This window comes from Muntiacus reevesi, chromosome 4 (genome assembly GCF_963930625.1).
Source record: "Muntiacus reevesi chromosome 4, mMunRee1.1, whole genome shotgun sequence".
In the NCBI taxonomy this organism is placed as follows: domain Eukaryota; kingdom Metazoa; phylum Chordata; class Mammalia; order Artiodactyla; family Cervidae; genus Muntiacus; species Muntiacus reevesi.
The window spans coordinates 20105018-20122653 of record NC_089252.1 but is presented as its reverse complement, the minus strand read 5'-3'; the positions used below and the strand labels follow the sequence as shown (position 1 = coordinate 20122653).

The following is a 17636-nucleotide window of genomic DNA, read 5'->3' as shown; positions in this document are numbered from 1 at the left end:
AGTTCATGGGGTCACAGAGTTGGACACAACTGAGCGACTGAACTGAACTGAAACCTATATATATATATATATATATAGGTATATATAGGTATATATATAAAAATACACACACACACATATACATATATACCTATATATGTATACACACATACATATATACCTATATATGTATACACACATACATACACATTTATACATATATATATACATATGGCAGGTATATACCTACTATAGTGGAACCTAAACCTATATATATGTATACACACATATTTATATACATATATACCTATATACACACATATATATATACACATACATACACACACACACACATATATATATAGGAAGTAAAGTAAGTAAGTGAAGTCACTCAGTCGTGTCCGACTCTTTGCAACCCCATGGACTATAGCCTACCAGGCACCTCTGTCCATGGGATTTTCCAGGCAAGAGTACTGGAGTGGGTTGCCATTTCCTTCTCCAGGGGATCTTCCCGACTCAAGGATTGAACCCGGGTCTCCCGCATTGCAGGCAGACGCTTTACCCTTTGAGCCACCAGGGAAACCTATATATTATTCAGCCTTAAAAAAAAGTGAAGTCACTCAGTCATGTCTGACTCTTTGTGACCCCATGGACTGTAGCCTGCCAGGCTCCTCTGTCCATGGAATTTTCCAGGCAAGAGTCCTGGAGTGGGTTGCATTTTCATTCTCCAGGGGATCTTCTGGGCCCAGGGATTGAACCGGGTTCTACCTGCATTATAAGCAGACTCTGAGCCACCAGGGAAGATCCTTTAAAAAGGAAATTCTAAACACATTTTACCACATGGACATTATGCTAAGTGAAATAAGCTAGTCACAAAAAGACAAATACTGTTTGATTCCACTCATATGAGGTACTCAGAGTAGCCAAATTTTTATGTACAGAAAGTAGAATGGTGGTTGCCAGAGGCTGGGGGAGGGGGAAGTGGAGTTCTTATTTAATGGGTACGGAACTTGTTTTGCAAGATGAAAGGAATTCTGGAGATTGTTTGCACAGCAGGTGGATGAACTTGATACTACTGAACTGTGCACTTAAAAATGGCTAAGAACGGGCCGGCGCAGCCGGGAACCGCGCGGGTCGCCATGGCAGAGCTGCAGCAGCAACTCCGGGTGCAGAAGGCGGTGGACTCCATGGTGAAGAGTCTGGAGAGGGAGAATATCCGGAAGATGCAGGGCCTTATGTTCCGGTGCAGCGCCGCCTGTTGTGAGGAAAGCCAGGCGTCCATGCAGCAAGTGCACCAGTGCATTGAGCGCTGCCATGCACCTCTGGCTCAAGCCCAGGCCCTGGTGACCAGCGAGTTGGAGAAGTTCCAGGACCGCCTGGCCCGGTGCACTATATATTGCAATGACAAGGCCAAAGATTCGACAGATGCAGGGAGTAAGGAGCCTCACGTGAAGCGGCAGCTGGAGACCTGCATGACCAAGTGTGTGGATGACCACATGAACCTCATCCCAACCATGACCAGGAAGATGAAGGAGTCGCTCTCATCCATGGGGAAATAGCTGTCTGCTAGTGGCCATCAGGACTGAGGGCAGGAATCGATTTAAAAGGAGGAATGGGGATTTGGGTCTTTTAAGGAGAGTTAAGGAATGAGGAAATTAAGGATGGCAGCAAGTCTAAGGCCTGTGTTTCTTTCCTCTGGACGCTGGTTCCTTTGTTTCAATCCTAGAAAGTGAAATGGAAAAAAAACGGTGCTAAAATTTGGGTCACAGATAGCACAGGAGGTTTGTTGTGAGCCTGAATTTCATGTGGCAAGTACTTCTCCTGCCAATAGGGAGTCTCCCTTGTCCCAAACCGGGGCCCTCCAAGGTACCAGATTCTCTTACTACACAGATACCAAGAGGCCAGCAGGTTCATGTAACCTGCTTATGGTCTAGTGGAGTATGAAAAGAGATGTTTCTGTTTGTTGCCCACCTGCTGTTTACCAGAAGGATCACTACAACATTTTCCACAAACTAATAAAATCCATGCAGTCACTAATGTCGAAAGGGGCAGGGGGCTTTAGGGGGGTTGTTTTCCTTGTTTTTCTTTTATAGACAAGGGCGTGACGTTAAGATGTAAAGTTGGGAGAGGCAGCTTGGATAAAAACTTTGAAAGGGTCCCTTGCAGGTACTCATTTCTCCATCAAGATGTGGATGTTTGTTTCTTGAAATTCTCACACATTACGTCATTCAGCCTGGAGACCCTGCAAAAATGTAAGAAGCGATATCACACTGGTAAGGGAAGCAAGTGTTCCCTCTCACTGGCAGCCATGGTGGGCCCTGAGGCCATCTGCAGCAGAGTCAGCCAAACGACAAGACAATCTTACAGTGACACTTGGCCTTGAAGGGAAACGGGATTTTGACAGTATTATATGCTCATATTCAGGAACAAACAGTGAAAGAGGAACTATTAGCTACTTAAATAAGAGGGTTGTGAAGTACGGGCTTTGGAGAAATCTGTTTTTCATGAAACAGAATGAAAGCCTAAACCCAGTGTTGCTTACTTTGCCCCCTGAAATAACAGAGCTTTGTTGAGACAATCCCCTGGCAACAAAAAAGTCAAGGAAGGAAAAGTAAGCAACTCGGGGATGAACTGTGGCTCCTTTAGAGCGATAAAGGGACTGCCCTCCATTACCAAATACCACTTTTGCCAGGGCCTTTGCTACATGTGTTGTTCTTGCCCCAGTTCTGGCCCCTTATCATTTTGATAAGGACCTTGTATTTTTTACCAACTTAGTACTTGAAATGATAATATTGTCTGTTTGCTGTTTCAAGACTGTGATATATTTTCCTAGTGGTTTGGTTTTCAAAATAAATAAGACTTAATATTAAAAAAAAAAAAAATGGCTAAGAACGGACTTCCCTGGCAGTCCAGAGGTTAAGGCTCCAAGCTTCGAATGCCGGGGTCGGTTAGATCCCTGGTCAGGGAATTAAGATCCCATATGCCTTGTGACTAAAAATAAAGAAAAAAGGAGCTCTGGCTTCTGAAGAAAAAAAAAATTCCTAAGAAGGTAAATTTCATGTTATGTATATTTAACACAATTTAAAAAAAAAAATTTTTAAGGAGTTCTGACTTGGCCCATTCAGATTGTTTCCTAGCAACTTTGTCCTAAAGTAGCACCCTTGTGGATTTCTGACTTGTTATGCGGCCACATAACATCTTGAGAAGTACTCCGTCCATTCCCCGGGAAATGACCTAGGCTGTCACTCCTCAGGGTGCAGTTCAAGGACGCTAATGTCAGCATCACCCAGGCTCGTTAGAAACCTAGAACCCGTCCCACTCCTTCCAAACTTAATTAGAATCTGTATTTTAATAGATTTCCAGATAATTCTTGCAGGTTAATTCCTGAAAAACTTGTCTTCAAGGAGAAGGGCATTAAAAAGAGGGGTGAGAGGAGCACCACCCCCCACATTCCCCCAACCTAGAGGTAGGGAAATGGAGGCCAAGATGCCCAAGGTTCCTGCTCCAAGCATGGCTAGAAGGTATGGCACAGGGAGGTGGGTTGGGTGATGATGCTAAACAGCAAACTGGGGCACCCATCCATCGATGCATTCATTCCTTCCAGAGTAAGATCCTAGGGATTCTGCTGTGAGTGAGACGAGCCAGAGCAGTGTTTGGGCAGAGTCCACCCAGGCAAGGGCGAGTCTGGGCACCGGCTCTAGTGCTACAGCCTCTGTACCCAATGCCTCCAGCCTGGCCACAACCACCACCACTTCCACTCCCCTCCCCACCAGGGTCTGTCTCAGATCTGGTACTGGGGGCTCAGTCAGGAGGGCTGGCTCTCACAGGGGGCCACTGGGCAGCAGGAACCTCGGGGGTGCTTTTTATACACACAGAGGCTTGGTCCAGGGCGTCTGCTCCACTCATTGTCAGGCATCCCAAGGCGACCGCAGGCCTGGCGGTGGCACAGGCGATGAACTTGTCTCCTGGGCTCCCTTCCCACCACAGCTTGCTTGAGGGCTAGGACAGGAAGGAAGGGGGCAGAGCACAACCATTAAAAGAATGATGAAACTGTTGAGAGGAACAGGATGTAACAAAAACTGGTTAGAACCTCCTAGGCCTAAGATGGCAGATGATTTGACCTCCAGCAGACCTTGAGCCTCATATACTCACTCTAATACATTAGCCTCTGCTAAAGGGCACAGGCACCAGTGCCAGCAGCAGTTCCATAAAAAGTCAAGTGGATGCTACCCCAGTTGCTGAAAATCCCTGCCCCTTCTCCAAGACAGTATATTCCTCCCACTCATTAGCCTAGGAAATGACCCAGCCCACTTAAAACTTAGCACCCCACACTTCCAGGCACCTCTCCCACCTTCTGAGACAGTCCGCACTTTTGTCTATGGATTGTGCCTCTAACTAAACCTTTCATTTTCCTGTGGCTTGCTCTTGAATTCTTATCTGCATAACCTGCCCTGAGGATAGATATGACCATGATCATCCTCTCATGCCCCATTTTTCCTACTACAGAGACGGTAGTCCATTCCTGGGGCCCCACCGTGGGTCGCCAAGGACCAGAATCTGAGTCCTCACCTTAGCTCCCTCCAGACTTTCTGGCTTCCCACAGTGGGTTCAGCCCAGGCCCCGCTTGGTTTTACACCCGCGGCGCCTTCCCTTTCCTGGGCCTCCAGGACTTTTCATTCCATCCTGGGAAGCGGTCCGCACCTGCCCACCCCGCCGCTTCCTCACTCTCTCCTGGCCGGGCAATTCGCGCACGTGGGTGTGACCCGGCCCTTCCACACTCGAGGCAGTGATCCCCTCGGATACAGGGCCCCAGATGGAGCGGAGGAGGAGCTTTTGCTTGGGTTGCACTCGAACTACCCGGTTCCGAACGTGCGCACCTGCCTAGACTTCATTAACCAAACTCTTGGATCCTCAGTGTTTCTCCTCTTTCACCTTTTGCTCAGCCGCATTCTCAGAGACGCCGAGCGCACGCCCCACTGGGGAGCCGCAACCCTGGACAACGCCCTGCCAAACGCCCCGCCCCGCACCCTGGAGTTCCTCCGGGGAGAGTGAGGGTCCCGGGCGCTGCGCTGGGCTCAGGCCAGGGAAAGTCGGGCCGGGAGGATCTCCAGGTTCCAGGATTCCCAGCAGCAAAAGCAGTTCATTGCATCTTCCATCCGCCTGTCCGTGGGACCGTAGATACTGGAGAACTTTGCGTCCCAGGGTCTGGGGGCATCTCCGTGGACTGCAATGCAAAGCGGACAACCACGGGCACTGCCTCCCCCGGTCCCCTGGTGGGAAAAGGGCAGAAAGGAGTGAAACTCCGTGAGTCAGCTCACCCGGGGCCTGCCCGGCAGGCCCGGAGAGGCGCCGCCCCTCGGCGGGGACGCGGTGCCACTGGCGGGCCAGGAGGCGCGGCCGGGGCGCGGCGGGGCGGAGTCCGTGCGGTCTGGCCCGGGCGCTTCCCGGCCGCTACCAGCCTGGACGGCGCGGCGGGCAGGCCTGGGTCATGGCCGGCGGGGCCGCGCACCCGGGGGCCGAGCTGCTGGCCTTTGCGCGGTTCCTGGACTCGAGCCTGCAGCCTCTCGTCTACGGGTACGGCCCGGGCAGCCTGCGCGAGCTCCGGGCGCGCGAGTTTGGCCGCCTGGCAGGTGAGACCGGCGGGGGGAACCTGTGCGGGGCTGGTAGGGGACAAGAGGTTTCTAGAACCAACGTGCGGGGTTGGGGGGAACTTTTGTTCCGGGCGGGAGCGGCGTTACCTCAGTGGCGTCGCATTTTGAATCGAAAGAACTGGAGGGATGTGTCCACGCGCCCTCTTCGTGGACGCAGCTCGCTGAGATCCTACCTGCAACCCCAAGGTTTGCTGCTTCTTAGACCGACGTGATCCTTTGCTACCTGTCTCTGCCCTCCGGGAACAAGACTGAGGATTCTTTTGGCCTTTGCTTGCCCGAGAGACTCCCGGCTCTAAAAGTCCAACTGGAGACAGGGTTGCAAAATGCAGGAATGTCCGGCAGCAGTGACTGTTCGTCTGCTCGCCCGGGGGCGGGAGCGGCGCTCGCGCAGCCAGCGCGCGGGGTGTGGACCGCGACTCTGCGGGCGCGCGAGGTGGGGACCGATGGGCTGCGCTCCAGACTCTGGGTTGCCTCGCAGCAACTTTTCTTTTCGAAGTCTCATTTTTTTTTTCTCGTGTAGGTAAAACAATGCCTCGGAAGTGCAGCTCGGTGGGGGACCTGAAGAATTAGCAAACTGTGCAATTTGGACTTTTAAGTACAGGACGAGCTTGTATATTGGATGTGAGGACCGGGATCACATCGTGCCTTGGAGTTCCGCAAGGCGGAACAGGCAGTTTAAATTGAACAGTCAAGCTCCATGTGGCCCGCGGTCCTCCCAGCCCATTGCTGCAGGGCGGGAGGGGACCACACGCATTGGGTCTGGACTCATCCTTTTGCCGGGGCCCTTGTATGAGGGGCTTCGCCAAGCCTTAGAACGGTGTGCTGGTTGAACTGGGAGGTATGAGGGGTAAGGAGCAGGTCGTGGCGCCGGACACCGGAATTTGAGGTGCACTTATTCTGGGCTTCCCTGATGGCTCAGACGGTAAAGAATGTGTGCAATGCAGGAAACGGGAGTTTGATCCCTGGGTGGGGAAGTTTTCCTGGAGAAGGGAATGGCTACCTGCTCTGGTATTCTTGCCTGGAGAATTCCATGGACAGAGGAGTCTGGTGGGCTACAGTCCATGGAATTGCAAAGAGCAGGACAGGACTGGACATCTAACATTTTCACTTTCTTTCGCTTTATTCTGTCTTGGTGAACAGTGTCACTTTCCAGCTTGTGACAGAATAGCATCATGATGTATGTTTCATTAATCAGCTCTTTGCGTCATTTTCTCATGTTTCAGAAAGTGATTTTTTTTCTCCCCTCCTTTGGGAGCTTTAAGGGCTGTGGTCTGGTCTGTACTTACCTGGAGAGGCTCCAGGAGGAGACAGGGGCCCTCTGGCCGTCTCTTTTCTCTTCCTGATCTTCCCAGTCCCGCATTCACCTGCTGGAGACAGTTCCCCTTTACCTTCCCCATCTCCCTCTCCTCTGAATTTTTTTGGTTATGGAAACTTTCCACCCACAGATATAGAGACAGCTATAGAATAAACACCCCACAGGTGCAGAGGAAGTGAGAAAGGTGTCCCATTCTTTTCAAGCAAATCCCAGAGGCTGTTATTGTTCAGTCTGTAATTATTTCAGAATCCCTCCTCCTTAATCCCCTGATACCCTCCAAGCTGTGATCTCTTACACCTATCATTAGCTGACCCCTCCTCTCAACATTGCCTGGGAAAGTAGGAAGTAGGTGTCTCTTTGTTTCATTCTTGTCTCTCAGTGAACAGCATGCTTTTCCTCAGTGTAAAATTTAGCTGTGATAGGATCCCAGGCTAACCTGAAGTGCCCCTTTAACATCTACTCTATTTGTGGTACTGTTTTGTGATTATCTGTCTATCTGTCTATCATCTATTTGGTACAATTTCCCAGCATTTCCTCTACATTATGATTGTGGTAGACATTTATGGACTAAACTCACCCTTCCCATCACTGGGAGTCTTGGAAAATACCCCCCCCCCTCCCTTTTTCACATGGAAACAAATGAACCAGCAAGAGGGCAGGGGAAAAGAAGCAAACCAAAATAACTTAAGATTCCCCCTCTTCTTCTTTCCCCTGACCCCTATCCACACCCCCTCAAAGTTTTCCTGCAGGTTTGAGAATTTGTCTGGTTAACTGGCTTGCTCTGGATAATTAAATGCTTAACCTTTAAGTGCTAAAAAATTTCCCAACCCATTGAATGGGAACATCCTTGTTTTCTTGATACGAGCTTGTTGATTCCACAGATGTGGTTCAAGTGGTTCTTAAAGCCTCTGGGTGCTGACTGATGGCCACTCACCTTACCTGGAACCAAGAACTGAAGTTACAGGAGCCAGAGCAGATGCTGGGATTTGCTTTCTTGAAGACCTAATGCCAACTAGTTCAGGGGTCTTTTGCCTGTTTCTTTGAATAATAACAGCAGTGCACTGTAGCTCTCCCTAATGATGGGTGGACAACAGCCTTTCTTTTGGTGTGGTATCTTTCTATTTCTGAATCTTCAGTAAATGAGAACATTATTTGAAAACTAATGTTTTGGGCTAGGTAATATACATTTAACATGGTACCAAATTCAAAAGGTGCCAAAAGAGGTTGAAGAATGGCCGGGGAGCCCCCCTCTCACTCCAGCTGCAGCTACTGGGCCACCCCACAGTCAATTGCTGCCATTTATGTTTTGTATGCCTTTCCAGTGTTTGTCTATATTTATATGTATGTACACATGTTTGTTTTTTTTTTCACATGCTTGAGCCATAACGTTTCTTACCACCTGACATAGTTCACATTTATTTATGGTCTTTGTCACTAGCATACAGCTTCTATTTTGTCTGTTGTTATGTTCCCAGCACTTAGAACAGTGCCTGAAACAGTAAGTGCCTCCAAAATATTTCTTGAATATGAAAACACTCAATAAACTAGGAATAAAAGGAAACTTAATCAACCAGATAAAGACCATCTACCAAAAAACCCATGGCTAACCTCATACTTAAAGGTGAAAGAATGAAAATTTAACCCCTAAGATTAGGAACAAGGCAAGGAAATCTGTTCTTACAACTTCTATTCAATATAGACCTAGAAGTTCTAGCCAGGAAAATTAGGCAAGAAAATGAAATAAAAGTCATCCAGATTGGAAAGGAAGAAGTAAAACATCTCTACTTGATGAGAGTATAATCTTGTATACAGAAAATCCTAAAAAAAAATCCACATACAAAACAGAACTAAAAAACAAGTTCAGCAGAGTTGTAGTATAGATCAGTATACAAACATCAGTTCAATTTCTATACAGTATCAATGAACACTATGCTAGTGAAATGAAGAAAACAATTCCCAAAGCCTCAAAAAGAATAAAATACTCAGGAATAAATTTACCAAAAGAAATACAAGACTTGTCAAAAGAAATACAAAACTACAAAACATAAAAGAAATAAGAAATAAAAGAAGACCTAAATAAATCAAAAGACATCTTACATTCATGGACTGGAAGACTTAATGCTGTTAAGATTGTCACTACTCCTGAAATTGACCTAAGACTCAATGCAATTTCTATCAGAATCCCAGGTATTTTTTTGGACAAGTTGATCCTAAAATTCAGATAGAAATGCAAATGATTCAGAATACCCAAGGCAATCTTGAAAAAGAACAAAGTTGAAGGGTTTACACTTCCATAAAAGGAAAGGTAAGTAAGATTTATATAAAGTTATAATAATTGAAACAGTGTGGTATTGGCATAAAGATAGAAACATAGACCAATGAAGTAGAATTGTGAGTTGAGAAGTAAACCCATACATTTATGCTCAATTTATTTTCATCAGGATGCCAAGACTATTCAATAGGAGAAAAAACAATATCTTAAAAGGTGTATCCACAGACCAAAGACTGAAGTTGGACCCCTCTTCAACACTATTTAAAAATTAACTCAAAATGGATCAAAGACCTAAATATAAGAGCTAAAAGTAGAAAACTCTTAGAAAAAAGCATAAGTATAAATCATTAGTACCTTGGATTAGGCAATGGTTTCTTATGACACCAAAATCACAAACAATAAAAATAGACAAATTGTACTTCATCAAAATTAAAAACATTTTTTTTCAATGGATACCATCAAGAAAGTGAAAGAACAGCTAACCAGGGAGAAAACATATGTCCACACAGAAGTTTGTACACACATATTCATATCAGCATTATTTATAATGGGCAAAAATATAACCAAATACTCATCAGTAGATGAGTAGTTAAACAAAATATGTGGCATGCCATAAAATGGAATACTATTCAGTCATAAAAAAGGAATGAAGTTCTGATACATGCTACAGTATGGATGCCCCTTGAAACTGTTATGCTAAAACAAAGAAGCCAGACACAAAAGCACACATGTTTTACGATTCCATTTATATGGAAAGTCCAGAACAGGTAAATCTGTGCTGTGCTGTGTGCTTAACCATTCAGTCATGTCTGACTCTTTGTGACCCCATGACTATAACCCGCCAGGGGATTACATTCTAAGGGGATACGCTAGTGAAGAATACTGGAGTGGGTTGCCATGCCCTCCTCCTAGCCCAGGGATTGAACCCAGGTCTCCCACATTGCAGGTGGATTCTTTTACCCTTTGAGCCTATAGAGGCAGAAAATAGATTGGTGATTGCCAAGGCTAGGGCTGGATTTAGGGACTGAAGTATGGCTGTGGGGTCTCTTTTTGAGATGAATGAAATGTTCTAAAATTAGATAGTGGCCATGGTTGCACAACTATATGAATATACTAAATTGTAAACTTTAAAAGGACAAATTTTATGATACGTGAATTAATCACAGTAAAGCCATTATAAAATAAATGGAAAATGTATTCTGCACAAAGCAAAAATATTTGTTAAGTACGTGAAAGAATGAATGAATCCATTCACATGTGTGTTCTTGAAAACATGTCTTGGTGTTTGTTGCATGGCAGTACTTACAAATTACCAGATGGAAGTATTCAAATTCTTTCTTTTAAATACATAGACAGTGCTGCACTGAATGTCGTCATTGACAGGCCATTTCACAGTTTGTAAGATAGATTTCAGGAAGATGAATTGCTAGGTGAAGGAGTTTGCATTTTGAAAGCATAAGTGATACTGCTAAGTTGCTGTTCATAAAGAAGTGGTACCAGTTTTCCCTCCTACAGCCATGCCCCAATGGGCCTGTTGCCCATACCTCGCCCACACAGTGAGTTATCCAACCGTTTGATCTGGGGCAGTCTGATTGGTAAGGCTCTGTATCTCGCTGTCATCTCAATTTGCCTATCTCTATTTAGGGGAGAGACTGGAAAGGTCGCCTCTATTCCCAGGCATCTCCGAAGGCTTCAGAGCTGTTCTAAGGTTAAGGACTGTGGAAGTCACTGTGGGAAAGTAGAATCAGGGCTTGACAGCCACGGAGGCTGCACGGAAACTCCAGAATGGGATGTGAGTCACAGTGTGAAATAGCTTTGCCATCCTGAATCAGGGACGTCTGCTAGGCACCTCCTCCTCCCCTGTGCGGGCTGCTCCTCCAGGTTCAGAAGAGACTTGGTTCGTCAGGAAGGCTCTAGGCCCTAAGGGTCGTTAAGTGCTGAAGTGCAGTTCTTCCATTGCTCATGACTTTACTTGGATTAAGAAGCGCACATCGACAAGGGAGGGTTGGGGAGTGGAGAAGGACTGGCAGTTTGAGATTAGCAGATGTAAACTGGCTTCCCAGGTGGTGCTAGCAGTAAAGAACCTGCCTGCCAATGCAGGAGATGTAAGAGACTCGGGTTTGATCCCTGGGTCAGGAAGATCCCCTAGAGGAGGGCACTGCAACCCACTCCAGTACTCTTGCCTGGAGACTCCCGGGGACAGAAGAGCCTGGTAGACTACAGTCCTTAGGGTTGCACAGAGTCGGACAAGACTGAAGCAACTTAGCACTCATGCGCAAACTATTATATATAGGATGGATAAACAGCAAGAGATCAAACCAGTCCATCCTAAAGGAAATCAGTCCTGAATATTCATTGGAAGGACTGATGCTGAAGCTGAAACTCCAATACTTTGGCCACCTAATGTGAAGAACTGACTCACTGGAAAAGACCCTGATGCTGGGAAAGATTGAAGGCAGGAGGAGAAGGGGACGACAGAAGATGAGATGGCTGGATGGCATCACTGACTCAACGGACATGAGTTCAAGCAAGCTCCGGGAGTTGGTGATGGACAAGGAAGCTTGGTGTGTTGCAGCCCATGGGGTCACAAAGAGTTGGACACGACTGAGCGACTGAACTGAACTGAAACAGCAAGATCCCACTGTATAACACAGGGAACTGTATTCAGTATCTTGTGATAAACCCTAATGGAAAAGAATATGAAAAGAATATTAAAAAAGAAGAAGGACATGTCGAGAGGCTGGGAGAATCAGTGTCCTGTTGTTATGTCTAAACACATCAAACAGATATTGGCTAGGCTCACACAAAGCAGATCTAGATAAAGTGAGTGAAATACCTCTGAAAATAATTGGAGCTTTATTTTGTATTTTCTTTCAGGAACTGTCTATCTTGACCATGCAGGAGCCACATTGTTCCCCCAGAGCCAGATTACAAGCTTCATGAAAGATCTCATGGAAAATGTTTATGGTAAAGAAAAACACAGTATAACTGATTGCTTGCATTGAACTTCAGCCAGCTATTGGACTGGCTAAAAAGTTCATTCGAGTTTTTCTGTTTCACTCCGAATGAACTTTCAGGCCAACCCGATACATTCAACTGATATTCTTATTCCTAATAAAATATCAGATGGACAGGTGGAAACAGCGCTGAATACACAGCGCTGGGCAAGCCCCTCATGAGAGGGGGTCAGGCAAGCACCTAGGGGCAGTCCCAGAGCATGTGTGCTGCTGGGTGGGAGGGACTGGTTTAGGGATACACGGGTAACCTCCAGAAGAAGGGTTCGGTATCAGGAAGGAGGCCTGGGGTACGGGTGGCCCTGTGGGGCCAGCGCTGTGCAAAGGATGGGACAACGGGAAACATGCATTCATTCACTCCATCAATGTTTATCAAGTCGCCTTGGGGCTGGGAGCATACATAGCACTGTAATGGGAAAAAGTAAATACATTCCCTGCCTTCATGGACTGCGGTCTAGGAGAGACAAGACCTCAATCAAGTGATTCCAAATAAATATAAGAAAAGAAAAAGTAAAGTAGTGTAACACAGAAATAAAGTAAATTATTAATGGTGTGAAGGGCTGTGACCCAAAGGCCCTAGTGCCGGGCAGTGGGGGGAGGTGGTCTGTGCAGAGTGACGGTGAGTCGGCAGTGTGGCTATCAGGGAAGGCTTCTGCAGGAGGGGACGGATGCTGGAGGAGGAGCAGGAATTCACTTGGAAAAGAGGAGGAGAGGGCATTTCAGGCAGGAGCAGCAGCATGCGCAAGGACCCTGCAGTGGTTTTAGGAACCAGCCCCCAAACAGGGAGGGGAGGAGAGCTGTGGAGAGAACAGAGCTGCGTAGGCACGGTATTCAGTTCACTTCTTCCACCAGGTGGGGGTGTGGAATCTACAGAACAGCTCAAAGGACATGACCCAGAATCTATGCTATAGCCCGTGAGGAGGAACTTGGTTTAATGGCTCAACTATTATTATTTTGTCCTGCTTGACTGTTTTCCTATCTCTCTGCACTTTTTCACTTCTCTGATTAAATATACTCTTTGGAACTCAGGGAAGGCTGGGTCATACAGTATTTTTTTGGCTTAACTTTGAGAAACTGAAGGGGATGGTATTGGAGGAACACACCAGGAGAGACCCTGACTAGTGACCCCGAGACTTTGTCTTTGTAACCTGCCAGGTAACCCTCACAGCCAGAACATCAGCAGCAAGCTCACCCACGACACAGTGGAACACGTGCGCTTCAGGTGAGCAGATCGGGGTGCCCGCCTGCGTGGGTGCCTGTGGGTGGATGGACTTCCTACCAGCTGCCCACATCCTACAGAGCTGCTGAGTTGGTTTTGGGAAGACCATGTTCAGCTAAATGGCCACACATCACACTGCTAACCACCATGTCAGAGGTCAGGAAGGTGTGCGTGAGTAGGTGCAGAGCAGGGCCCATCACAAGTACAGGCAGGCGCCTCTGAGGTGTCCAAGCTGTTGTGTGTGGCTCTGGGCTGGTGCCATCATTCCTGGGGGTCAGAGTGACAAGGAGTGACCCTAGTTCCTAAGTCTTATTTTCGGGGAGAAGAAAAGTGCTTTCTCTGGTTTTTTCCTTTACGTATTTCAGATTTAGACACCTTGTTTTTTTCCATTTCTCCCCTCCCTTTTACTAATATTTGCACATAACAAGCTTTGCAAATAATTTAGGTGGTACCTAAAGATACTTGACTCAACACAATTGCAAATTATTTCCTACTTGAAAGTGACACATTTGCTATAGGGTTGCCTGTGTTAAAAGCAACGTTGAAACAAGTTGATGACTTAGAACTTGTTATGACAGAGCCAGACAGTAAACCAAGGAGTGGTGTTTTCAGCTGAGTTTAAGGTAGTTATGGATTTTGTCTTATCCACTTAGGGGCGGGGATTTGGGAGGCTGGGTAATTTTGCCAGTTTGCACCTTTTTGCATCTCTTCCCTCAGCTTCCTCTGCCCCTGACCTCACTTCACCTTTGTGGCAAAGACTATCCGGTTTTTTTTTTTTTTTTTCTAGCTATTAAGATAGAGAGGGGGCTTCCCTGGTGGTCCAGTGGTAAAGAATCTGCCTATAGTGCAGGAGACGCAGAAGATGTGGGTTTGATCCCTGGGTTGGGAAGATCCACTGGGGAAGGAAATGGCAATTCACTCCAGTATTCTTGCCTGGAAGCTTCCATAGACAGAGGAGCCTGGTGGGCTACAGTCCATGGAAGTCTCAAAGAGTCAGGGACGGCTGAGTGATTGAGCACGCACTCACACACACACACACACACACACACACACACACGGTAGATCGACGTCTTATTAAGTAGAAATACAGCTACCTCTGAATATCTAACACTGGATGGAGACCATGGAGTTACCTGATGCTGTGCTTCTTCCAGGATCCTGGCGCACTTCCACACCTCCCCAGAGGACTACACGGTGATTTTCACCTCCGGGAGCACGGCTGCTCTTAAACTGGTGGCAGAGGCTTTCCCGTGGGTGTCCCCAGGCCCGGAGGGCAGCGGCAGCTGCTTCTGTTACCTCACCGACAGCCACACGTCCGTGGTGGGCATGAGGAAGATCACCGCGGCCATGAACGTCACTTCCATCCCAGTCAGGCCAGAGGACATGTGGTCAGCGGACAGACAGGACGCGGCTGCAGCCGGGGACCCCACTGGGGACCCCGCCGGCCAGCCTCCGCATCTCTTCTGCTACCCGGCTCAGAGTAACTTTTCCGGAACCAGATACCCCCTGTCCTGGATAAGCGAGGTCAAGTCCGGGCGGAGGCGGCCTGCGAGCCGGCCTGGGAAGTGGTTCGTGCTGCTGGACGCGGCCGCCTTCGTGGGCACCTCACCTCTGGACCTGTCGGTTCACCAGGCCGACTTTGTCCCCCTCTCCTTCTATAAGATCTTTGGCTTCCCCACCGGCCTGGGCGCTCTGCTGGTGAGTAACCGCTTGGCTCCGCTGCTGAGGAAAACCTACTTTGGAGGAGGCACGGCCGCTGCGTACCTCGCGGGAGATGACTTCTATGTCCCGAGAGAGTCGGTGGCTGAGAGGTAACCTGGTGATGGGAGTGGATGCTGAGCGTCGGCATGGCTGGGGCCTGGCGCGTGCCCCCTGTAGGACTGTGCAGAGGAGGCGGGTGTTGGCTGGTTCGTCCACACCAGGCCTGTGAAGCCCATGTGTGGGCCTCTCCACAGCTGTGGGAGAGCAAGGGCCTCCGGGTAAGGGCTGCGAGCGGACGACATGAAGGCCTTCCAGGGGTAAGGAGGGTTGGCACCAGGCATTTGCCCAGAGCACCGATATGAGGGGAAGCTACTGAAGCAGTGACTTTTTTTTATTATAATTTTTTTTTTTCAATTATGAAAGTATGATAACTCGGGGCTTCCCCGGTGATTCAGTGGCAAAGAAGCTGCCTGCAATGCAGGGGATGTGGGTTCAGTTCCTGGGTCAGGAAATGGAAATGGCAACCCACTCCAGAATGCTTGCCTGGGAAATGCCACGGACAGACACGATAACACAATAATAAGAGACTTGGATAACACAGAACAAAGTTACATGTAGTTCCACTATCTATTGCAATTATTTTTTTAGGTAGATAAATTAAGATTTTTTTAGTTGGAGTTTCAATATCAAACTCTCAAAAATTAATAGAATGAATATACAGAGAAGTAGAAGGATATAGAAGACCCGAAAAGCACTATGAACCAATTCAACAAGCAGAGCAACCCACTCCAGTATTCTCGCCTGGAGAATCCCTTGGACAGAGGTGCCTGGCAGGCTACAGTCCATAGGGTCGCAAAGAACTGGACACGACTGATGCGACTGAGCACGCAGGCATATGATTTTTGCATAGCAGTAGGATACAAATTCTATTCAATTCCCATAGACTGTAAACTTGGAGATACTGGAACATATCCAGGGACGTAAAACAAGGTGCTGAAGCAGTGATTTAAGAATTTGGTACCATTTGGCACGAGTGTCCGCACGTGTTGACAGCATGGCTGTATTTCAGCAGCTAGAAGCAGCTCAGCTTGCTCTCTGGTCAGCAGGAGGAGTCAGTTAAATGAGAGGCCACCAGATTCAGGAGTGCTGCTAACAGCAGTCTCTATGAGCACCCCCACCCCAGGGAGCGGTTACCAGGGAAGTTTGAGGGCTTGCAGCTCCTCGCCTGGGTTTGGGATCTATGTGTTTTTCTCAGGGTGCAGGGGCAGGTTGTGTGGGAATCTCCCAAATGGCAATGCCTGGGGCATGAAGATTTAAGATATAAGAGGATGGAAATGGCAGCCGATCCAGGGTTCTGCGGGAGCCAACAGCGGGTGGTGGCTGGGTACCATGAGGTGGGGCCAGGACCTGGTCACTGTGCTGGGGCCTGAGAAGGCCACAGAGCCCGAATGGGAAGGGGGTTCAGATCCCCCACAGATCCAGGTCAAACTGGAGGGTCCTGCAGGAAGGGGCATGGCCTCAACAGTAGGGTCGTAGCCCAGAGTGTAGGTCCCGGAGCTGGGCTGCTGGGGGGCGGCTCCTCTGCCACCAGCCGTGGGAATCGGGGCCTGTGATTTGACCTCTGCCCTCATGTTTGTCCTGTAAAGTGCATCTCTTAGAGGAAACAATTCTTTAGCACTAACATAGGTGAAGCACCAAGATTGAGTTGGCAACAATACATTATGAAGCTATCTGATATCTCTCTTATTTAGAACTTCTCCATAGATGGGCAGTTCTAAAAACAGGAATGCTAATGTAAAACCTCTTGAATCCAAGTGTGATAATATAGCGTGTAATGTAACCAAGTGAGAAAAGAATGACAGGCACATCATATAAATTAAAGGCGGAACAAAATAACAGCTGAAATTTTATTAAGCCAATAGGGGCACCTGATGGTGAGGTGGGGACAGGGCTGCTCATTACAGGCGGGGCGTGGGTGTGGGTGGGCTGCCTCTTACAGTCTGGGTGAATTGCCTTCTCGCAGGTGCTGCACCAAGATTCCCAGATAACTGAATGTATTTATTTACCATTAGAAGTCTCATTTGGGGAGTTTCCCTGGCGGTCCTCTGGTTAGGACTTGGCATTTTCACTCTGGTGGCCCGGGTCCAATCCCTGGTCAAGGGACTAAGATCCTGCAAGCCATGTGGCCAAAAAAAAAAAAAAATTATTTTTTCCTTCTGAGCCTAGATTAGAGCACACGAGATTTAATACCCAATCCAAATGTTTCTTGAGCATGTACCTGGACTGTGCTCTTTTAAAAAATATTTATGTATTTGTTTGCTTGGCTGCACCAGGTCTTAGTTGTGGCATGTGAACTCTTAGTTGCGGCATGTGGAATTTTAGCTTCCTGACCAGGGCTAGAACTCGGATTCCCTGCGTTGGGAATGTGGAGTCTTAGCCATTGGACCACCAGGGAAGTCCCATATTCTTAACTTTTTCTATTTCA

The 17636-nt window shown here is 47.6% G+C and overlaps 1 protein-coding gene and 1 pseudogene across 1 annotated transcript in view; both read left to right on the top strand.

Annotated features, from left to right (window-relative positions):
- Positions 1–1103: 1103 nt before the first annotated feature.
- Positions 1104–3352, top strand: LOC136167623 (protein FAM136A pseudogene; annotated as a pseudogene).
- A 2032-nt stretch (positions 3353–5384) lies between these two features.
- Positions 5385–17636, top strand: part of MOCOS (molybdenum cofactor sulfurase) — a 54780-nt gene continuing 42528 nt past the window's right edge. Inside the window, exons 1-4 of the mRNA XM_065935123.1 lie at positions 5385–5609; positions 12095–12184; positions 13387–13453; positions 14605–15261. Coding sequence (XP_065791195.1) covers positions 5468–5609; positions 12095–12184; positions 13387–13453; positions 14605–15261 — 956 coding nt within the window. The 5' untranslated portion in view covers positions 5385–5467. The remainder of the gene's footprint in view (positions 5610–12094; positions 12185–13386; positions 13454–14604; positions 15262–17636) is intronic.